Here is a 24,654-nt window from a genome sequence, read left to right on the forward strand (position 1 = left end):
TAGAAGATCAAATGTCTTCTCAAAGAAGACTAAAAATTCTCCTTAAATAAAAAGGATTCTCCTTAAAGAAAATGAGTGCTTTACGGAAGACGAATAGATATTTTCATTAGTGACACTTTAGTGGAGTGTGGATGACTCAAGTGTTTTATGGATTTAACAAATAATTCTCAATCACTTTATTTTCTTTCAAATTAAATATAATTCTCGTGTTATTCCCAGCAACAAATTCAATGTGTGACAAAAAAAAAAACAGTGTTGAAAAAACTAGTTTTCTAATTGCATACACGTTTCTATTTATTTTTCAGTATTCTAGTGTCTCAAAATATACATTGTATAATAATAAAAATGTAAATAGAGAATTATAATTAATTGTTAAACGACAACGTAATTATTATTGCATAAATTTAATAATAAAAAAAAAAAAAACAAATATTCGAAATGACCTTGCCTTAAGTGTTTAAAAAAAGTAAATAAATACAAATACCAAAACAAGCCAAACAAAACTACGGAGAGAGAATAACGAGACAAATAAATTTATTTCGTTTTGTTTTTTTATTGGAAAAACGAAATCGAATATTATTTTTTATAAAACGAAAAATAACAAACAAGGTGTTTTCAAAAAACACTTTGAAAGTAATCGAAAAAAAACGTAGCAGAGTTTCATTTTTGTTAAAAACAACAAAAGATAAAATGAAATTTCCTGAATATGTTCCGAATAATATATTGGTAAGAATATTTTTTATTAAATAGTTTAATATTTTTGTTAATTTTTTGATTTGGTTCTTTTTTAATTTAGTTTTTTAATAATTATTTACTTTTATAATTTTATTTAATTATTATTACTATTGTTATTATTATTTATTACTATTTATTATTATTATTATTTCATTTCAAAATAATGAAACTGGATTTGGGATTCATTGAAGAAACATGCTTTCGTTAATCTTAATGTTCGTTTGATAACCCGAAACAGTACCTTACATTTTTTTAATTTATTTATCTCATTTTGCCTATCCATCCGACCGTTTATTCATCTGCCTTAATTTACTTCTCCTAAACTGGTTAAAATCAACATTTAAATGACATGAAGGAACCCACAAAACAAATATCGTTTCGTTTTTAATTTTTTTTTCTAAACCAAATACGGTTAATATTAGTGAATGAAATCGGTTAAGCCCCTCAAGTCAAATAATGCCACTTGTGTGTGAGAGCGTGGGCGTTAAGTCATCGAGTCAGTCATATGACTGACTGACTGACTTTTAAGCGTAACTTTTATACATTTTCATGAGACATAAATTAACAGAAAAAAATTTTAATGGAAATGCAGTTCAATAAACTAAAAAAACACATACAAAATTTACATAAAATTGTTCTCTAGTTTTTGTACTTAAATTTTAAAATTAGTTTTACATCACCTTCGCCGTATTATTTTTTTATTTTTTTTTTCTATTTTTTTCTGAAGTCACAAACCCATAATTGTGGGTTGCTATTTTGTATTTTACTTCTATTACAAACAAATTTGAATTTTTAAATGCAGGTGTAGAGCGAGCGTTTTTTGTTTGTTTGTTTATGGTTGAGTGATATTGATTTGTAATAATAAATGAAGTATTGCATGAAATATTGAATTAGGCAAACAACATTTTTAAATTTCAAACACGAAAACAAAGGAAGTTTCTCAACCTTAAATAAAATCGTACACATACAAAACGAAACAAAAAAACAGGCTTAATGTGTAAGCGACATTTTTCTATGAACCCTATGGTGACCTTCTATTCTATAGAAGACCCTTATGGAGGTCTTCTATTTTATAGAAGAGCCCTACGGAGGTATTCCATTCAATAGAAGACCCCTATGGAGGTCTTCTATTCTATAGAAGACCCCTACGGAGGTCTTCATTTCTATAGAAGACCCCTATGGAAGTCTTATATTCTATAGAAGATCCCTACAGAGGTCTTCTATTCTATAGAAAGCCCCTACGGAGTTCTTCTACTCTATTGAAGACCCCTACGGAGTTCTTTTATTCTATTGAAGACCCCTACGGAGTTCTTCTATCCTATGGAAGACCCCTACAGGGGTCTTCTATTCTACAGAAGACCCCTACGGAGGTCTTCTATTGTATAGAAGACACCTACGGAGTTCTACTATTCTAGAGAAGACCCCTACGGAGTTCTTCTATTCTATAGAAGACCCCTACGGAATTCTTCTATTCTATAGAAGACTCCTACAGAGGTCTTCTTTTCTATAGAAGACCCCTACAGAGGTCTTCTATTCTATAGAAGACCTCTACGGAGGTCTTCTATTCTATAGAAGACCGCTACGGAGGTCTTCTATTCTATAGAAGACCGCTACGGAGGTCTTCTATTCTAAAGAAGACCCCTACGGAGGTCTTCTATTCTGTAGAAGACACCTAAGGAGGTATTCTGTACTGTAGAAGACTCCTACGGATGTCTTTTATTCTATAGAAGACCCCCACGGGCGTCTTCTATTCTATAGAAGACTCCTACGGAGGTCTTTTATTCTATAGAAGACCCCTACAGAGGTCTTCTATTCTATAGAAGACACCTACGGAGGTCTTCTATTCTATAGAGTACCCTACCGATGTCTCCTTTTCTCTAGAAGACACCTACGGAGGTCTTCTATTCTATAGAAGACCCCTATGGAGGTCTTCTATTCTATCGAAGACCCCTACGGAGGTCTTCTATTCTATAGAAGACCCCTATGGAGGTCTTCTATTCTATAGAAGACCCCTACGGAGGTCTTCTATTTTATAGAAGAACCTGAACGAGGTCTTCTATTCTATAGAAGACCCCTACGGAGGTCTTCTATTCTATAGAACACCCCTACGGAGGTCTTCTATTCTATAGAAGACTCCTACGGAGGTCTTTTATTCTATAGAAGACCCCTACAGATGTCTTCTATTCTATAGAAGACACCTACGGAGGTATTCTGTACTATAGAAGACCCCTACGGATGTCTTTTATTCTATAGAAGAACCCCACGGTCGTCTTCTTTTCTACAGAAGACCCCTACGGAGGTCTTCTATTCTATAGAAGACACCTACGGAGGTCTTCTATTCTATAGAAGACCCCTACGGAGGTATTCTATTCTATAGTAGACCCCTACGGAGGTCTTCTATTCTAAAGAAGACCCCTACGGAGGTCTTCTATTCTAAAGAAGACCCCTACGGAGGTCTTCTATTCTATAGAAGACCCCTACGGAGGTCTTCTATTCTATAGAAGACCCCTACGGAGGTCTTCTATTCTATAGAAGACCCCTACGGAGGTCTTCTATTCTATAGAAGACCCCTACGGAGGTCTTCTATTCTATAGAAGACCCCTACGGAGGTCTTCTATTCTATAGAAGACCCCTACGGAGGTCTTCTATTCTATAGAAGACCCCTGCGGAGGTCTTCTATTCTATAGAAGACCCCTACGGAGGTCTTCTATTCTATAGAAGACCCCTACGGAGGTCTTCTATTCTATAGAAGACCCCTACGGAGGTCTTCTATTCTATAGAAGACCCCTACGGAGGTCTTCTATTCTATAGAAGAGGTCTTCTATTCTATAGAAGACCACTACGGAGGTCTTCTTCTAGAAGAGGTCTTCTATTCTATAGAAGACCCCTACGGAGGTCTTCTATTCTATAGAAGACCCCTACGGAGGTCTTCTCTTCTATAGAAGACCCCTACGGAGGTCTTCTATTCTATAGAAGACCCCTACGGAATTCTTCCATTCTATAGAAGACTCCTACAGAGGTCTTCTTTTCTATAGAAGACCCCTACAGAGGTCTTCTATTCTATAGTAGACCCCTACGTAGGTTTTTATTCTAAAGAAGACCCCTATGGAGGTCTTCTATTCTATAGAAGACCACTACGGAGGTCTTCTACTCTATAGAAGAGGTCTTCTATTCTATAGAAGACCCCTACGGAGGTCTTCTATTCTATAGAAGACCCCTACGGAGGTCTTCTCTTCTATAGAAGACGCCTACGGAGGTCTTCTATTCTATAGAAGACCCCTACGGAGGTATTCTATTCTATAGTAGACCCCTACGTAGGTTTTCTATTCTAAAGAAGACCCCTACGGAGGTCTTCTATTCTATAGAAGACCACTACGGAGGTCTTCTATTCTATAGAAGACCCCTACGGAGGTCTTCTATTCTATAGAAGACCACTACGGAGGTCTTCTATTCTATAGAAGACCCCTACGGAGGTCTTCTATTCTATAGAAGACCCCTACGGAGTTCTTCTATTCTATAGAAGACCCCTACGGAAGTCTTCTATTCTATAGAAGACCCCTACGGAAGTCTTCTATTCTATAGAAGACCCCTACGGAAGTCTTCTATTCTATAGAAGACCCCTACGGAAGTCTTCTATTCTATAGAAGACCCCTACGGAAGTCTTCTATTCTATAGAAGACCCCTACAGAGGTCTTCTATTCTATAGAAGACCCCTACAGAGGTCTTCTATTCTATAGAAGACGCCTACGGAGGTTTTCTATTCTATAGAAGACGCCTACGGAGGTCTTCTATTCTATAGAAGACGCCTACGGAGGTCTTCTATTCTATAGAAGACGCCTACGGAGGTCTTCTATTCTATAGAAGACGCCTACGGAGGTCTTCTATTCTATAGAAAACACCTACGGAGGTCTTCTATTCCATAGAAGACCTCTGGGGTGGTCTTTATTGAAGACTTCTGCGGTGGTCTTCTACCTCTACGGTTCGTGATTCATTTCCCAACCCTTTGTTTCTTCATTATGTTCCCCCGCAAACAGATAGATTACATCAAAATCACGTATTTTTCTTCTTCTTACCTTGTTATTCATATAAAAAAAATATGAAAACAAACTACCTGCTGCACTTCCGCTTACATAATTCATTGCGTTATTTTTATTAAGTCTTCTGACCAAAAATTTTTTTTTTACGTTTATTTTACTTATTCATAAAGCCATTAATTTTTTTTCTAAAAAAACATTTATAACTTATTTCCTTTATTTCATAATTTTTTTGCTACCAAAATGTAAATTACATTATTTTTTTATTAATATTTCGTTTTCTCCCTTCTTTCTTTTTACAGGGTGATCGTACAACATGGGAGTATCACACAGTTTCGGTAACTCGTGTACCGGGCTATGGTTTTGGTATTGCCGTTTCCGGTGGTCGTGATAATCCACATTTTGCCAATGGTGATCCTTCAATTGCTGTTTCAGATGTTTTAAAAGGCGGACCAGCAGAGGATCGTTTACAGTAAGTAGAAAATGAAAGATAATACAACAAAAAACAACAAAGAAACTATCCAAAAATGATGAATCACTTGAAAGAAGAATTGCTAGATTTTCCATACACATGTTTCGATGTCTCAAAACCTTTTTTAAATAGGCAAATTTTTCTTAAGAATTATTTTCTCCTTTCTCTTGCCATGAACTTCATCAATACTATTTTTGTTGTTTATTTTTTACACGAGTGTTTTTCGGTATTTACATGTGTTATTTTTTCATTTTTATTATGAAGTGTCGTTTGTTAGGAATTTCCCATTTCCTCCTTTGTGTAAAGACAGGGAGCATGAGGTAGAGAGAGGAAGTAAAACAGCCATTAAGCACGTTTTATGTCGTTTGCCTCATCATCATTCACATCCTATTAAATGTGGGTGTTAACTGCCAGGAACAAAAATTGTCAAATACTCTTTGATCAAAGATAACAGGAAATTCTTCAACTTTTTGAGAAAATAGTTTATGGGCAAATGGGTTGCCCTTTTGACTTGTCATTTGCATTGAGAACTAACAGATTCCATATGGTTACTACGTGAGGAAAATAAAGAGCAGAAAGGGGCATATCTTATTAATCAGGTAGTTTTATAGGGAATAGAAAAGTCTTCATTTTATTTATTTGAAGAAAAAAGAATTCTCGAAGTATGCAAGGCCTCTAAAATAATAAAGGTATTTTGGTATTAATTGTTAATCTAAAAGAAGATAAAAACAAGTAAAAAAGTATCAGTCGGCTTTGCCGACAGAGATATACCCTCAGCCTGTGTATATTGAAACAAAATTTTCCCAAAAAACCTATGTATTTAGGGGGTTTTAAAAATGTTGGGCGTTTGAACCGACAAAAATGTTGATTAGGATTAAAGATCAAAAGTTTTGCGGAGGAGATACTAAAAAGAATAGATCTCCAGCCACTACATATGGCGCCATAGGGTTTTTACACCCTTAGGGCTGCCTGCTCAAGAAGTATGGACTTGCCCCTGAAAAACTTGTACCATAGTAATTGAGGCAGCGAATGCAAGTTGCTTCAACAAAAATCAAAGTGATTCCATATCAGGTCTTAAAGTGAATTTATCCGAAATTTTGTGTGGGAGGTACCGGATGGAGTGGACAAATATAGTCCATATTTGAACCTGATCTATATCTTGTAGATATATTAGGATGTGTAAAGTATTGACCAATTCGGCCACTCCCTTCAAGAGTAACCGTGCGAACAGTTTTTCCGAACATTTTTGAATTTTTGTGGGGAGGTACCTGAAGGAGTGGACCGATATAGCCCATCTTCGAACTTGAACTATGTTTGGACAGAATATTACTAAGGCCGTTTCGAGAGTTATCTTGCGCTCCAACCACCTCTCACGGTGTCATAGGGGTTTTTGCAACTTTCAGGCTATTTTCTCAGGAAGTATAGACTTGCCCCTGATGAAACTTCTACCGTCGTATGGGGGGCAGTGAATACAAGTTGCTAAAACAAAAATCAAAGCGATTCGTGAGATGGCCCTAAACTGAACTTTTCCGAAATTTTGTGTGGGAGGTACCCGAAGGAGTGGACCGATTGAGTCCATATTGAAACCTTATCTTAGTCTGTTACACATTACACGATGGGCAAAGTATGGACCAAATCGGTTACTCCCTTCAAGAGTTATCGGGCGCACAAATTTTTCGAACATTTTCTAACTTTTGTGGGGGAGGTACCGGAAGGAGTGGACCGATATAGCCCATCTTCGAACTGAAACTAAGTTTGGACAAAGTATTACGAAATCCAAATTTTGAAACGAATCGGTTCATCCGTTCGTGCGCTCCAGCCAGACAGACCGACGGACATTGCTAAATCGACTCTAAATTGTCTGAAACACATTTTGTCCAAACATACTTGGGGTCTAAAACCATTATTTCAATGAGGCACATTTTGCCCGTATGAAAGTGTATATACTCTCGTTAGCATAAATGCTGAGGGTATAATAAAATGACCCCGTTCCCAATTCTTTGCAACACCTCTTGCTCTACTATTACAATTTTCTTTGAAATTTCTACTACCAATTCCACATTGTCTCCCCCCCCCCCCCCCCCTATCACAATGTTGCATTCCAAATGTTTGTTTCTTTTATCTCGAAAATCTAAAATTTCTTTTAAAGGTTGGTAGTAAACATTTGTTTGTTTATGTTCTTTTCCGCTTTGTTACCACCAATTCAAGCCTCCCTCCCAGCAGCAGAAACAGCGATATCGTGTTTATTTAATTTAACAAAATTCTTATCTGTTTTGGTACTCGTTTTATTGTTGTTTACATTCTTATTATTGGTCTTCCGTTAATGAAAAGACAATTGAAATGAAAAACGAAGAAGAATGTAAACAGTAGAAAAGGTGATGGCATTTAAGAAATGAAGAAAATAGTTTGGTTTATGTCATTGAGATAAAAACCAGATTAAGATTATACCTATATCTTTCTCCCGTAAACGGAAATTGAAAGAAATTAAATTGTTATAATGTGACACATGAAGTTCATTGACACGTGACATATGGATATAAGATGGGACTTGATGATGTGACATTACAACAGCAAGTCAGCAATAGGGTTTTTGTCACCTATGATTTGAGTGAAGTACTTGTCATATCTTTGTAAACAATTTGAAATTGAGATTTAAAGTGGATTTTCGGCATATCTAAACTGAGGTCTATCGATGCTTTAGATTCTAAAGCATCGATAGACCTCAGTTATATTGATTTTAAACAAGTACCCCATTAAAGGCTTATATTAAAACTCATTATCCCTATAAATAGATTTTTTCGATAATATTTTCACACATTTAACGTTTAAAAAAAAAACAAAATGGAGATGTCTATCATGGTAATAGGTGCTAATGTAAATGCAGTTTAAGTAGGTATCTGTGAAATTTAAAAATGAGATTCATAATTAAAACTCTTTTTATGTTGTTACTAAAAAATTAGTAATAGTAAAAAAAAATGTTGGGTACTTCACCTGAAACCATAATCACTTTTCTATGTAACACCCTTTCCCCTGTCAACCTACCCTATTGTGCTGTACAATAAAGTGTAAACCCCATTTCTTTCACTTAAAGTAAAATAAATCGTATTAAAAAGAAAAACCATTGTTATCAACACTTCATTTATTTGTTCTTTTTTATTTTAAACATGATAAGACCCTAACCTCAATCTTTTACGCACTCACCACGTACTCGTACAAACTTAATTACACAATTATAACTTAAAAATGTTGTAAGTGTACTTACTTACACCTAACAGCTGTATCTGAAGATTTAGTTTTGTCTTTTTTTTTAACGAGTTGTTATCTTAATTTGCCATACATGACATTACGCCGCGCATACTTTTGTCTGTAGGTCTGTCTGTCTGTGTTACGCATCATCATCATCACCATCTTCTTCATCTTTATGCTTCCGTACTTTACTAATGATCTGTGTTATGATACAATACATTATTTTTACTGTGACATATTTTCTTCATTTTTTTTGGAAGATAACAACAAAAATGTTGTTTTTTCCATCGCTTCATTGAAAATAATTAAGAGGATTAAATTATAGGGGTTTTGTACTTCGTATCAATATTTTGTCTTCGTAAAAATTTTTGTAGAAATACATTCAGCAATGGAAATATTGGCCAATACAAATAAATTTTGCCATAGCCATTGCCAAAGTGTTATGAAATCAAAGGCAATTGCCAATGATTCAAAAAAATGAATGACCAGCAGTTTTCAGAGGCTCCGAAAATTATGTAAAAAACCGAGGGAACAAATTTCCTTTAGCGGCACCTAAGGTAGCAAGACAACATTTTCACCACAGGTAGTCCTTTCGGTCCTGATTCCAACGGTATATAACTTTTGTCCCGGAAATGTATACTCCCCGAGATTAAGGCTTCGAAATTTCCGAAAAGACCCTAACTTGGACTTACGTTACACATATTTACTAAACTCGAACTGTATGAAAATTTTGTTATTACAGGAAGTCTTGTCCCCCCGAATCCATTAGTGTACAATCTGTATGGGGAAAGACCCACACTTCCCGAGTAAGAGGCCTCTTTTAAATTGTTCTCTATGCAGCAGGCCTTCGGCCGGAGATTTAAGACTTTCTCCTATGGACAGGTGCAAATCTCGGGAATGGGAACAAAAATTCTTTTAAATTGTACATTTTTCTCTAAGTAGTCGGCATTTGGCCGGGGATTAAAGACTTTCTCCTATGCACAGGTGCTAATTTCGGGAATGGGAACAAAATTTCTTTTAAATTGTACATTTTTATCTTTTTAGCCGGCCTTCGTCCTCGGAAATGTGAACAATATTTCTTTTCAATTGTGAATTAACTTTAGCCCATCTTAGGGGTTTCCGGAATTTTCGAGACCTTTATCGCGGGAAGTATACATTTCCGGGACAAAAATTATATATCGCTGAAATCAGAATAGAAAGCGCTACCTGTGGTGAAAATGTGGTCTTCCTACCTTAGGTGCCGCTAAAGGAAATTTAAGCCAAACCGAGTTTTAATATCTATAAATGCCCCAAAAATTCTCAGATGTTTGTAGCCATCTTTTGTTCTTCCAACCAAACTCAAATAGATCCCAAGATTTAAAATATTCCTCTCTATAGAAGCATTGGACTTCCATACTACCCGCACCAGTTTCGAATACAATGGACATTAAATACTGAAGCATATATTCTCTCAATATGATACTCGACCTGTCATTGTGTGGATACGAAGGCGATAGCTATTCCACGTCTAGGCCTATTGGCTCATAGATTCTTCAAAAAAAAAAAAAAAAACATTCCACAAACAAACCCCAACTCTTCTCAGATAGAATCGAGGCTTTCTGTATTTTTACATTTGTCTGACAGGAGTTTTACAGTCTTCTATTCTATAGAGACCCCTACGGTGGTCTTCCATTCTATAGAAGACCGCTACGATGGTCTTCCATTCTATAGAAGACTAATACGGTAGTCTACTATTATATAAAAGACCTCTACGGTTGCCTTCTATTCTGTAGACGACTCCCACGGTGGTCTTCCCTTCTATAAAAGACCCTTACGGTGGTATTCTATTCTATAGAAGACCCCTACCGTCGTCTTCTATTCCATAGGAGACCCCTACGGTCGTCTTCTATTCCAAAGAAGACCCGTATGGTGGTCTTCTTTTCTATAAAAGACCCCTATGGTGGTCTTCCATTCTATAGAAGACCGTCTACGTTAGCCTTCTATTCTGTAGACGACTCCTACGGTGTCTTCCCTTCTCTAAAAGACCCCTACGGTGGTCTTCCCTTCTATAAAAGACCCCTACGGTGGTCTTCCATTCTATAGAAGACCCCTACGGTGGTCTTCTATTCTTTAAAAAACCTCTACGGTTGCCCTCTATTCTGTAGACGACATCTACGGTGGTCTTCCCTTCTATAAAAGACCCCTACGGTGGTCTTCCATTCTATAGATGACCAATACGGTGGTCTACTATTCTCTAAAAGACCTTTACGGTTGCCTTCTATTCTGTAGACGACTCGTACGGTGGTCTTCCCTTCTATAAAAGAACCCTACGGTGGTCTTCCATTCTACTACTCTATTCTCTAAAGACTACTATTCTCTAAAAGGCCTCTACGGTTGCCTTCTATATTCTATTCTATAGAAGACCTCTATGGGGGTCTTCTATTCTATAGAAGACCTGTATGGGGGTCTTCTATTCTATATAAGACCCCTACGGTGGTCTTCTATACTATAGAAGACCCCAACGGTTGTCTTTTATACTATATAAGAGCTATACGGTGGTCTTCTATTCTATAGAAGACCCCTACGGTGGTCTTCTATTCTTTAGAAGACCCCTACGGTGGTCTTCTATTCTTTAGAAGACTCCTACGGTGGTCTTCTATTCTTTAGAAGACACCTACGGTGGTCTTCCATTCTATAGAAGACCCCTACGGTGGTCTTCCATTCTATAGAAGACCCCTACGGTGGTCTTCTATTCTATAGAAGACCTGTATGGGGGTCTTCTATTCTATATAAGACCCCTACAGTGGTCTTCTATACTATAGAAGACCCCAACGGTTGTCTTTTATACTATATAAGAGCTATACGGTGGTCTTCTATTCTATAGAAGACCCCTACGGTGGTCTTCTATTCTTTAGAAGACCCCTACGGTGGTCTTCTATTCTTTAGAAGACTCCTACGGTGGTCTTCTATTCTTTAGAAGACCCCTACGGTGGTCTTCCATTCTATAGTATACCCTTATGGTGGTCTTCTATTCTATAGAAGACCTGTATGGGGGTCTTCTATTCTATATAAGACCCCTACAGTGGTCTTCTATACTATAGAAGACCCCAACGGTTGTCTTTTATACTATATAAGAGCTATACGGTGGTCTTCTATTCTATAGAAGACCCCTACGGTGGTCTTCTATTCTTTAGAAGACCCCTACGGTAGTCTTCTATTCTTTAGAAGACTCCTACGGTGGTCTTCTATTCTTTAGAAGACCCCTACGGTGGTCTTCCATTCTATAGAAGACCCCTACGGTGGTCTTCCATTCTATAGAAGACCCCTACGGTGGTCTTCTATTCTATAGAAGACCTGTATGGGGGTCTTCTATTCTATATAAGACCCCTACAGTGGTCTTCTATACTATAGAAGACCCCAACGGTTGTCTTTTATACTATATAAGAGCTATACGGTGGTCTTCTATTCTATAGAAGACCCCTACGGTGGTCTTCTATTCTTTAGAAGACCCCAACGGTTGTCTTTTATACTATATAAGAGCTATACGGTGGTCTTCTATTCTATAGAAGACCCCTACGGTGGTCTTCTATTCTTTAGAAGACCCCTACGGTGGTCTTCTATTCTTTAGAAGACTCCTACGGTGGTCTTCTATTCTTTAGAAGACCCCTACGGTGGTCTTCCATTCTATAGAAGACCCCTACGGTGGTCTTCCATTCTATAGAAGACCCCTACGGTGGTCTTCTATTCTATAGAAGACCTGTATGGGGGTCTTCTATTCTATATAAGACCCCTACAGTGGTCTTCTATACTATAGAAGACCCCAACGGTTGTCTTTTATACTATATAAGAGCTATACGGTGGTCTTCTATTCTATAGAAGACCCCTACGGTGGTCTTCTATTCTTTAGAAGACCCCTACGGTGGTCTTCTATTCTTTAGAAGACCCCTACAGTGGTCTTCTATACTATAGAAGACCCCAACGGTTGTCTTTTATACTATATAAGAGCTATACGGTGGTCTTCTATTCTATAGAAGACCCCTACGGTGGTCTTCTATTCTTTAGAAGACCCCTACGGTGGTCTTCCATTCTATAGAAGACCAATACGGTGGCCTTCTATTCCATAAAAGACGTCTACGGTTGCCTTCTATTCTGTAGACGACTCCTACGGTGGTCTTTCCTTCTATAAAAGACCCCTACGGTGGTCTTCTATTCTTTAGAAGACCCCTAGGGTGGTATTCTATCCTTTAGAAGACCCCTACGGTGGTCTTCCATTCTATAGTATACCCTTATGGTGCTCTTCTATACTATAGAAGACCCCAACGGTTGTCTTTTATTCTATAGAAGACCAATACGGTGGCCTACTATTCCATAAAAGACGTCTACGGTTGCCTTCTATTCTGTAGACGACTCCTACGGTGGTCTTCCCTTCTATAAAAGACCTCTACGGTGGTCTTCCATTCTATAGAAGACCTCTACGGTGGTCTTCTATTCTATAGAAGACCAATACGGTGGCCTACTATTCCATAAAAGACATCTAGGTTGCCTTCTATTCTGTAGACGACTCCTACGGTGGTCTTCCCTTCTATAAAAGACCCCTACGGTGGTCTTCTATTCTTTAGAAGACCCCTAGGGTGGTCTTCTATCCTTTAGAAGACCCCTACGGCGGTCTTCCATTCTATAGTATACCCTTATGGTGCTCTTCTATACTATAGAAGACCCCAACGGTTGTCTTTTATTCTATAGAAGACCCCTACGGTGGTCTTCTATTCTTTAGAAGACCCCTACGGTGGTCTTCTATTCTTTAGAAGACTCCTACGGTGGTCTTCTATTCTTTAGAAGACCCCTACGGTGGTCTTCCATTCTATAGAAGACCCCTACGTTGTCTTCCATTCTATAGAAGATCCCTACGGTGGTCTTCCATTCTATAGAAGACCCCTACGGTGGTCTTCCATTCTATAGAAGACCCTTACGGTGGTCTTCTATTCTATAGAAGACCAATACGGTGGCCTTCTATTCCATAAAAGACGTCTACGGTTGCCTTCTATTCTGTAGACGAATCCAACGGTGGTCTTCCCTTCTATAAAAGACTCCAACGGTGGTCTTCCCTTCTATAAAAGACCCCTACGGTGGTCTTCCCTTCTATAAAAGACCCCTACGATGGTCTTCTATTCTATAAAAGACTCCTACGGTGGTCTTCTATCCTTTGGAAGACCCCTACGGTGGTCTTCCATTCTATTGAAGACACTTACGGTGTCATTCAATTCTGTAGAAGCTGCCTACTGTGGCCTTCTATTCTATAGCAGACCCCTACGATAATCTTCTTTTCTATAGAAGATCCCTACGATGGCCTTCTTTTCTATAGAAGACCCCTACGGTTGTCTTCTATTCTATAGAAGACCCCTAGGGTAGTCTTCTATTCTATAGAAGACACCGACTATGGTCTACGAAAAATTCGAGATGGACGTGCTGCTGAATTCAGTGTCCTAAATGCCTCGGAATTTTTTGTTACTTCAACTGGCTGACATTCATGTTTGAGATCTACTCCTCCGCTTGAGTTTTCCACATCCCTACTTAAACTTTGATTATATAAAGGTCAAAAGAAAGATTAATTAATTAATATGTTCTCTCCCTCTTTTTCTACCTCCTCTTCTTTGCAGAGTCAATGATCGCATTATTTCCGTCAATGGTGTATCGCTAGAAAACGTTGAATACGCCACAGCTGTACAAGTTTTACGTGACAGTGGTAATACCGTAACGCTGGTGGTGAAACGTCGTGTTCCCCTCAATACAGTCATAGCAAATCAGCAACAACAAATGCAACAGCAGCAACAACAACAACAACAACACAACATGAACGGTTTAAATTCTATGCAACAAACAAATGGTATCAATTCGATGATGTCGGCGGCGATACCATCCAATCCTACAGCCATGAGTCAACCAAATTCTCTAAATTCATCATTGGTCCAAGCCAATGGACCTGGTATGGGACAACCGATTAAGGTGACCCTTACAAAAAATAGTAAAAAAGAAGATTTTGGCATTGTCCTTGGCTGCCGTCTGTTTGTCAAGGAAATCTCCTCAAAAGCTCGTGATCAATTGGCTGCCAATGGTTATTCGCTGCAAGAGGGTGATATCATTACACGCATACACAATACCAATTGTGCGGATACCATGAGCCTAAAGGAAGCCAAAAAGATCATTGACGGGTGTAAGGAACGTTTAAATTTGGTTGCTTTGCGTGATATTACCAATCAACCACCCATTACGGTGGTCAATCAATTGAACAACTCCAGTGCTGCCCAGGCAAACATCTATGGTACCCATCAACCTCAGCTATCGAATTGTAGCAATAATTTAGATGATCCCTATTTGAATGGTGGTGCCACATATTCTTCACAGAATCTTTATGTCCAGCCGCCCACCAGGACTGCCAACAATGGCCCCATGAATGGCTTGAATGATGAGAAAAGTAATCTGACGCCAAGGGGTAGATCGCGAGGACCCATAATGGAGGGTGTGTCTTTGCAGCAATTAGATAGACCTGTGACGCCCACAAATGGCGCAAGTGGCCGCACACGTATTGATGAACCACCCAGGCCACCACCACCAAGAGCTGGAGGAGGCGGAGGAGCGGCTGTTAATGGTGGTGAAGATTTCTATAGTTCAAGACGCCAACTCTACGAAGATGATCCTTTGACAAGATCTCGGCAATCCTCCGAGCCACGTTTTATATCATTCCAAAAGGAAGGTAGTGTTGGAATACGTCTTACCGGTGGCAATGAGGCGGGAATATTTGTTACAGCTGTACAACCTGGCTCCCCTGCCTCTCTGCAAGGTCTAACACCAGGTGATAAAATCCTTAAAGTCAATGATATGGATATGTTGGGTGTAACCCGTGAGGAGGCGGTACTCTTCTTACTCTCGCTACAAGATCGCATAGACCTTATTGTCCAATACTGTAAAGAAGAATACGACGAAGTGGTGAATAATCAACGTGGTGATTCATTCCACATTAAAACACATTTCCATTGCGATAATCCTTCTAAAGGTGAGATGGCTTTTAAAGCAGGTGATGTCTTCCGTGTCATTGATACGCTGCACAATGGTGTCGTTGGTTCATGGCAAGTTTTGAAAATTGGTCGTGGTCATCAGGAAATGCAACGTGGTGTTATACCGAACAAGTCACGGGCCGAGGAATTGGCAACGGCACAATTCAATGCAACCAAAAAGGAGATGAATGCCAGCGAGTCAAGGGGTAATTTCTTCCGGAGAAGGAGGTAGGTTGAAATTTAATGAAATTTGGCCATGATTTAATAATCATTTGATTTATTTGTTGTTACAGATCCACCCATCGCCGTTCCAAGAGTTTGTCACGTGAAAACTGGGATGATGTGGTGTTCTCCGATAGCATTTCCAAATTCCCAGCCTATGAACGTGTTGTACTACGCCATCCTGGCTTTGTGAGACCTGTTGTCATCTTCGGTCCCATTGCTGATTTGGCCCGTGAAAAGCTAGCAAAAGATTATCCCGATAAATTCTGTACCCCCTTGCAAGATGATGACAAGTCGACCAATTCAAAATGTCGCATTGTACGCCTCTCCAATATACGTGACGTTATGGATCGTGGCAAACATGCGCTACTCGACATAACACCCAATGCTGTGGATCGTTTAAATTATGCCCAATTCTATCCCATTGTTATATTCCAAAAGACCGATAGTAAACATGTTATAAAACAACTACGTCAGGGTATGCCCAAGTCGGCACATAAAAGTTCCAAAAAACTATTGGAACAATGCCAGAAACTGGAACGTGTATGGTCTCATATCTTTAGTACACACATTGTGTTGAACGATGAGGAAAGTTGGTATCGTAAGCTACGTGATGCCATTGATCTGCAACAGAGCGGTGCTGTATGGATGTCAGAAACTAAGGTATGTTGTTGTAAAATGTGTGATTTTATGTCTTTTTTATTTATATATAGAAATATAGATGTCGTCAATGAATGTCGTAGTCGTGATTTATTATTTTTTTATTTTACAAAAAAATTATTAAAAATATTTTTATTGTAGTCTTTTTTATTTCTGTAGAGCCTTTTTTGTTGTTTTAACTCAATTGGTGAAGGGAATTATTTTTTTTTAATTTTTAAATGGATACTTTTGTAATATTGGCATGTTATAAAAAATAGTAATATTGATGTTGTATATACGTATAAGCAAATATATGTTAATAATCAAATAATTATTTTAAAAGTTTTTAAACAAATTTGAAGGGAATTTTTAGGATTAGGTGTAGGAAGATAGCATTTTTTTATAGTACAAAAAGGAAAATATTTTTAATAATAGTTTTTGAGTACGAGAATTCCATTATAATACTGAGAAAATACTGTAGATAATATTTTCCATAGGAAAAACCTTTCCTCAGGACCTGAGGATGCTATTTTTCTATTGAAAAAAAAAACTTTCTTCAGTTGCTGAGAATGAGACTTTTTATATTTTTCTATGGGAACTGGGGTTGAGATTTTTTATAGAACAAATTTTACCTTCGTTCCCGAGGTAGAGAGAGATTTTTCAATAGAAAAATTGTAACCACAGTTCCTGACGTTGAGAGATTTTTCTATAGAAAAAATTTGGTTGCATTTTTTTTCTATAGCAAAATTTTCCTCATGACCTCAGGTCGAGATTTTTCTATAGAAACATTTTAACCATAGTTCCTGAGGTTGAGATTTTTCTATAGAACAATTTTAGCACCTCAGTTCCTGAGGTTGTGATTTTTCGATAGAAAAATTGCAATCTCAGTTGCTGAGGAAAGCTTTTCTATAGAAAAATCTCAAAAAACTGAGGTTAAAATTTTTCTATAGAATAATCTCAACCTCATGAACTGAAGTTCGAAATTTAACCTGAGGTTGAGATTATATATGAGGTTTAGTTTTCTGCTATAAAAAAATTTGAACATCAGTTCCTGAGCTTCAGATTGTTGTTATAGAAAAATTTCATACCACAGTTCCTGAGGTTGAAATTTTTCTATGGAAAAATTTTAACCTCATATCCTGAAATTTCTCTATAGAAAAAAAATTTAGCCTGAGGTTGTGTTTTTTTTTTGTCATACAAAAATTGTAACCTCAGTTCCTGAGGTTGAGTTTTTTTTCTATAGAAAAATTTTAGCCTCAGTTACTGAGTTTGCGTTTTTTATAGAAAAAGTTTGACCTCAGATCTGAGGTTGAGTTTTTTTTTTGTGCAAAAATTCCAACCTCAGTTCCTTAGAAAAATTGTTCTATAGAAAAATTTCAACCTCAGTTGCTGAGGAAAACTTTTCTACAGAAAAATCTCAACCTCAGTTCTAGATGCAAATTTTGCTATAGAAAAATCGCAACCTCAGTTCCATATATACACATTTTAACCTCAGTTCCCCCGAGGTTCAGATTATTCTATAGAAAAATTTTAACCTCAGTTCTAAGAGATTTTTCTATAGAAAATCTTTCCTCAGCAACGGAAGTTGCAATTTTTCTATAGAAAGTTTTTCTCAGGAACTGAGTTTGGAATTTTTCTATAGAAACAAATTGAAACCCGGAACTGAGGTTAAAATTTTTCTATGGAAAAATTGCAACCTCAGATTTAATTTCGGACATCAGTTCATGAGGTTGAGATTTTTCTATTGAAAAATTTTGAACCTCAGTTCTTTGAGATTTTTCTATAGAAAAGCTTTCCTCAGCAACTGAGGTTGCAATTTTTCTATAGAAAAAATTTTCTCAGGAATTGAGGTTCGAAAATTTTCAATAGAATAATCTCAACCATATGAATTGAGGTTCAAAATTTAAGCTGAGGTTGTGTTTTTTCTATAGAAAAATTTTAACCTCAGTTCCCGGGGTTCAATTTCCTTCTATAGAAAAATACCAACCTCAGTTCCGGAGAAAAATTTTTCTATAGAAAAATTGCAACCTCCGTTGCTGAGGAAAGCTTTTCTATAGAAAAATCTCAAAGAACTGAGATTAAAATGTTTCTATAAAAAAAACACAACCTCAGGTTAAATTTCGAACCTCAGTTCATGAGGTTGAGATTATTCTATAGAAGAGCTTTCCTCAGCAACTGAGGTTGCAATTTTTCTATAGAAAAAATTTTCGGAATTTTTCTATAGAAAGAAATAGAACCCCGGGAACTGAGGTTAAATTTTTTCTATGGAAAAACACAACCTCAGGTTAAATTTCGAACCTCAGTTCATGAGGTTGTGATTTTTCTATTGAAAATTTTCGAACCTCAATTCCTGAGAAAAATTTTTCTATAGAAAAATTGCAACCTCATGAACTGAGGTTCGAAATTTAACCTGAGGTTGTGTTTTTCCATAGAAAAAATTTAACCTCAGTTCCCGGGGTTTTATTTCTTTCTATAGAAAAATTCCGAAAATTTTTTCTATAGAAAAATTGCAAAAATCTCAACCTCATGAACTGATGTCCGAAATTAAATCTGAGGTTGTGTTTTTTCCATAGAAAAATTTTAGCCTCAGTTCCGGGGTTCAATTTCTTTCTATAGAAAAATTCCGAAAATGTTTTCTATAGAAAAATTGCAACCTCAGTTGCTGAGGAAAGCTTTTCTATAGAAAAATCTCAAAGAACTGAGGTTCAAAATTTTTCAATAGAAAAATCTCAACCTCATGAACTGATGTCCGAAATTAAATCTGAGGTTGTGTTTTTTCCATAGAAAAATTTTAACCTCAGTTCCGGGGTTCAATTTCTTTCTATAGAAAAATTCCGAACATTTTTTTATAAAAAAATTGCAACCTCAGTTGCTGAGGAAAGCTTTTCTATAGAAAAATCTCAAATCTCTATAGAATAATCTCAACCTCATGAACTTTCTCAACCTCTCAAAGAACTGAGTTTAAAATTTTTTCTATAGAATAATCTCAACCTCATGAACTGAGGTTCGAAATTTAACCTGAGGTTGTGTTTTTTCCATAGAAAACATTTTAACCTCCGTTTTTTGAGATTTTTTTATAGAAAAATGTTAACCTCAGTTACCCTGAGGTTGAGAAAAATGTTGCTCACCAACTAAGGTTAAGATTTCTATAGAAAAATGTTTCTCGGGATCCGAGGTTAAGGGTTTTCAATAGAAAAAATGTTGCTCGGGAACTTACGATCACAAATGTCATTCAAGAATTTTCTCAATTGTAGGGACTTTAATCTAACCTAGGAAAATTGTGAAATTTAAAGTATACTTTTAGGCATTCAAGGTTTTTAGACCAGTTAAATTTTAGCTTGCAGGTTATAGAAGAAAAAAATTTTATATTCTATTCTAACCAAACTTCTTTTTTTAACATTGTTTTTAATTTCCACTCCCTCCACAAAACTACCTACCGGAAATCGAAAAAAAAACTCTATTCCTTAAAACAGATACCCGATCCCCATATCGAAATGATATTCCCTCCCTATATAGCACAACCATGTAAATTACCCTGTTGTCGACCCATGTCGTCATCAGTACCACGTTATAGTAATGCATCTGGCCTAAGTGTTGCTAATAATTCAGCTGCTAGTCCCGCTGTTAATAAAGCTCTAAAACGACATAATTCATTTACGCTAGCCACCACCAGACAGGACTATAACAATCGACAGCAGCAACATCATTCCACTCATTCAGATTATCATCATCAGCATCCCGACAATGACGACGACGAAGACAATGACTGTAATGATTTGATACCACCAAGACCTCCAGAGGCATTAATGGCAACTATGAACAATGAATTACCTAAACAACAACAACAACACCAACAACGTATTACATCATATGAAATGTTACCGCAAATTATCAAACCATCCTCCTCAATGCCAAATGGCTTGCCAAATACCAACTATTCGCTTAAAGATACAAATTTAAATGGCAGCGATGAAGGTCTCCTAACAGATGTTGGGGGTGTGGAAACACAATATCGTGGTTCACAAACAAATATTCTAATACCCCAAAGGCCATATCGCAGCCATTCACGTAGTACCTCCAAATCTTATAATGTTTCAAATTCCAACTTAACCACCAGTACCACATTGGCCTCATCGACTCTTTCAAATCTTTCCACTAATTCTGGCCCACAAAATCCGAGGGCATCCATGACTGGCACAGCTGGAGGAGGAGGAGGAGGTTATGGTTTGAATTCATATGGTAGTAATGGTAATAATGGCGGCGGCGGCGGTGGTCAACTAGGTTTACGTTATGCCAACAATAATCGTGTACAAAATCTAGAACCTCGTACCACCCCCTATTACTATCATGAGCTAATGCAAAAGTCGGCAGTTTTTGATTCTGATTTGAATTTAATAAATCCAGCCACAACTGAGGCTAATGATTTTGTTGCTGCCGCCAATGCTAACGAACAAGAGCAGCAGCAACAAGATCTAGCCTCTCTTAATGGTAGCCTGGATAATGTTCTCAAGGCAACACGTAAAAATTTAGATGATCTAATACTAAGTAATTCATTGTTCTATAGTAATAATAATTCTCATTCCTCAAATGATTTATTGAATAATAATACAAACGGGAATAGCAGTAGTGCCAATACTTTAGTTGATGATGACCAACACCAGCAGCAACATCATAGTTTAGGCTATATATCCAATACAAATATTAGTGGTGGTAATCATCAGTATCATCAGAACACCCACTCCTCAAATCCCATACCAGCAACACGTAATGTTTTAAGCTCGAATTCCATACCATTAACGTCGTCTTCAACTTCGTCATTACATGCTACTGCTGCAGCTGCCGCCACAACGAAACGCAGCAGTCATCATTCTTTACATGCCAGTAATTCGAACATTTTTAATAGCAACAAAAGCAACAACAACAACCATAATAGTAACAACAACAATAACAGCAGCCATCATCCAAATTATCCGAATGAAAAATATGTTGCATGAGAAATGAAATAATGAAAAAAAAACATGTTTTGAAAAAGCTAGAAAACCAAAAACAGTTTTTCAAAATTTTTATAGATACCTGTTGAAGTTGTAAGTGGGTTTAAGATTTTGTTTTAGATGTCATGGAGTAAATAAACTGAGTTTTTCGTCCGGGTTTTTCGTTTTAATATTTTTATTTTGTATAGAGAATTAATCCTTATTAGCAGAGGATGACATTTTTCTATAGAAAAATTTTCCTCAGTAACTGAGGTTGGAATTTTTCTATAGAAAAATTTTCCTCAGTAACCTGTGTTTGGAATTTTTATATAAAAAAATTGTTGCTCAAGGAGTGAGGTTGGGATTTTTCTATAGAAAATTGTTCCTCAGGAACTGAGTTTGGGATTTTCCTATAGAAAAATTGTTGCTCAGGAACTGAGGTTGGGATTTTTCTATAGAAAAATTGTTGCTCAGGAACTGAGGATGGGATTTTTCTATAGAAAAATTGTTGCTCAGGAACTGAGGTTGGAATTTTTCTATAGAAAAATTGTTGCTCAGGAACTGAGGTTGGAATTTTTCTATAGAAAAATTGTTGCTCAGGAACTGAGGTTGGAATTTTTCTATAGAAAAATTGTTGCTCAGGAACTGAGCTTGGGATTTTTCTATAGAAAAATTGTTGCTCAGGAACTGAGCTTGGGATTTTTCTATAGAAAAATTGTTGCTCAGGAACTGAGCTTGGGATTTTTCTATAGAAAAATTGTTGCTCAGGAACTGAGCTTGGGATTTTTCTATAGAAAAATTGTTGCTCAGGAACTGAGCTTGGGATTTTTCTATAGAAAAATTGTTGCTCAGGAACTGAGCTTGGGATTTTTCTATAGAAAAATTGTTGCTCAGGAACTGAGCTTGGGATTTTTCTATAGAAAAATTGTTGCTCAGGAACTGAGCTTGGGATTTTTCTATAGAAAAATTGTTGCTCAGGAACAGAGCTTGGGATGTTTCTGTAGAAAAATTGTTGCTCAAGAACTGAGCTTGGGATTTTTCTATAGAAAACTTTTCCTCAGGAACTGAGGTTGCGATTTTTCTATAGAAAAATTTTCCTCAGGAAATGAGGTTGAAATTTTTCTATAGAAAAATTTTCCTCAGGGACTGAGGTTGCGATTTTGCTATAGAAAAATTGTTGCTCAGAAAGTGACGATAGGATTTTCGTATAGAAAAATTGTTGCTCAGGAACTGAGGTTGGATTTTTGCTATAGCAAAATTGTTGCTCAGGAACTGAGGATGGGATTTTTCTATAGCAAAATTGTTGCTCAGGAACTGAGGTTGGGATTTTTCTTTAGAAAAATTGTTGCTCATGAACTGAGGTTGGAATTTTTCTATAGAAAAATGTTCCTCAGGGGCTGAGGTTGGGATTTTTCTATAGAAAAATTATTGCTCAGGAACTGAGGATGGGATTTTTCTATAGAAACATTTTAGCTCAGGAACTGAGGATGGGATTTTTCTATAGAAAAATTTTCCTCACGAACTGAGGTTGGAATTTTTCTATAGAAAAATTTTCCTCAGGAACTGAGGATGGGTTTTTTCTATAGAAAAATTGTTGCTCCTTTAGAAAAAATTTGGCTTTTGCATCTGAGGATCAAATTTTTCGATAGAAAAATATTCCTCAGGAGTACCATAGGAGCTGAGGATGGCATTTTTGTATAGAAAAATTTTCCTCAGAGCTTGGGATGGCCTTTTCTATTGAAAAATATTCCTCAGGAGCTGAGGATGAAATTTTTCTATGGAAAAATGTTTCTCATAAGCCGAGTATAAGATGTTTCTATAGAAAATGTATCCTGGAGGATGAACTTGTTCTATAGAAAAATTGAAAATTTTCTGTAGAAAAATTGTTCTCAGGAGCTGAGAATGAAATTTTCTATAGAAAAATGTTTATCAGGTACTCTGATCGCAAAGATTTCCTCAGATGTTGGTACTTTGAATCATCGTAGCAAAGAATTAAATTCCAAGCATACTTTTTGCAAGTCAAATTTGTTGAGGCAAGTGAATAGAATAGACAACCCACAGCCATTTAAAACTGTTCTGGGTCGATAGTTCTGATCTCTGCATTACCAAGTGAGAATAGTGGTGTAGTTCTACATCCTGACACAGTCCTCTAATTGTAGGTTAGAAGACTGAGAAACACGTCTTGCTAGTTCATCCCTTCATTCTTGCTAGTTTCCTCTCAACATTGCCGGGCATTGCTACCCAACAAAATTTAACAACCTTACCATAAGTTTTTTCTAAACTGATCTGAAAACTGAATTGTTGTTGATGCCCAAGTATCCAACAAAATTTAGCAACCCTACCACAAGTTTTCTACACAGCTCTGCAATTTCGAACAGTCTTAGATTTAATGGCGAGGGACCCTATTTCCTTTAGAGCAGCCTGGCTATGTACATATACCGTGACCACTCTACCTGCAAAAGCTGTCGTCTCCACTAAAGCTCTAATGCTTTCAACTTTGCAAAAACGCTGCACCTGTCACTAAGTTTGTTTGAACGTCTGATGTAAAGCTCTTTATAATACACACCTGCTTCCGTCCCTTCTTCAATCTTCTTAGGAATTACCCCCAGGCATGACATTCATAGTTTATTATGGAACAGATTAATGAGCTACACAGCCAGTGTCCCAGCCTTTGCCTATGCAGTTGTTACAGGTATATAGCGCAATCAAGCCTTTCTTTGGTAAAGCACCACATCAAGGCACTTCGTATTGGCAGCACGAAACCAGCAATTGATATTGTTATTGAAGAAACATAAATTTAGAAGCATACTTTAGGGCGGAATATTTAAATAATAATAATTGTTCCACAAACATCCCAGATGGGACAAGGGAGACTTCTCTCATATCAATGAGTGCACCCCGATTCATATTAGCTCAATGATATGGGACCTACTGTTTATTGCCGAGTCCGAACGGCGTGTCCTAAAACACCACTTGTAGAGAAGTTTTACAAGGCTGAAATACTCAGGAAATGTCGCCAACATCACTAAGGGGTATTTTGCCACCGTTGAAAATTTGATGTTGTTTGGCCTGGGAATCGAACCCACGACCTTTAGCGTGCAAGGCGGGTGTGCATACCATTGCACCACGGTGGCACCCATATTTAAATAATAAAAAGTAATAAAAACAAATTAATTAATTTAACCAGGAAAAAGTAAAAAATATTTTTGTTTTGAAACTTAGTGTTGTTTTGAAACTTAGAGGAATAATTCTGGCCACTATAAATATATAATTTTCGAAGACTAAAGATAACAATAATGTGTAAT

At 37.0% G+C, this 24,654-nt stretch overlaps 1 protein-coding gene across 39 annotated transcripts in view; it reads left to right on the plus strand.

Annotated features, from left to right (window-relative positions):
* pyd (zonula occludens-like protein polychaetoid) overlaps window positions 1–24,654 on the plus strand; it is a 399,371-nt gene that overhangs the window by 340,817 nt on the left and 33,900 nt on the right. For 26 of the 39 annotated variants that reach the window (XR_012411511.1, XR_012411517.1, XR_012411514.1 and 23 more), the window contains exons 2-5: window positions 306–726; window positions 5,072–5,241; window positions 14,124–15,746; window positions 15,812–16,403. Coding sequence is in view for 31 of the 39 variants with exons in the window: in XM_073974334.1 (XP_073830435.1) it covers window positions 691–726; window positions 5,072–5,241; window positions 14,124–15,746; window positions 15,812–16,403 (2,421 nt within the window). In the remaining 8 variants the exon portion in view is untranslated. The remainder of the gene's footprint in view (window positions 1–305; window positions 727–5,071; window positions 5,242–14,123; window positions 15,747–15,811; window positions 16,404–24,654) is intronic. The other 13 variants (XR_012411495.1, XM_073974388.1, XM_073974404.1 and 10 more) reach the window with 2 other exon arrangements.

Source organism: Musca autumnalis, unplaced genomic scaffold (assembly GCF_047663935.1).
Source record: "Musca autumnalis isolate F117 unplaced genomic scaffold, ASM4766393v1 scaffold_1, whole genome shotgun sequence".
Classification (NCBI taxonomy): Eukaryota; Metazoa; Arthropoda; class Insecta; order Diptera; family Muscidae; genus Musca; species Musca autumnalis.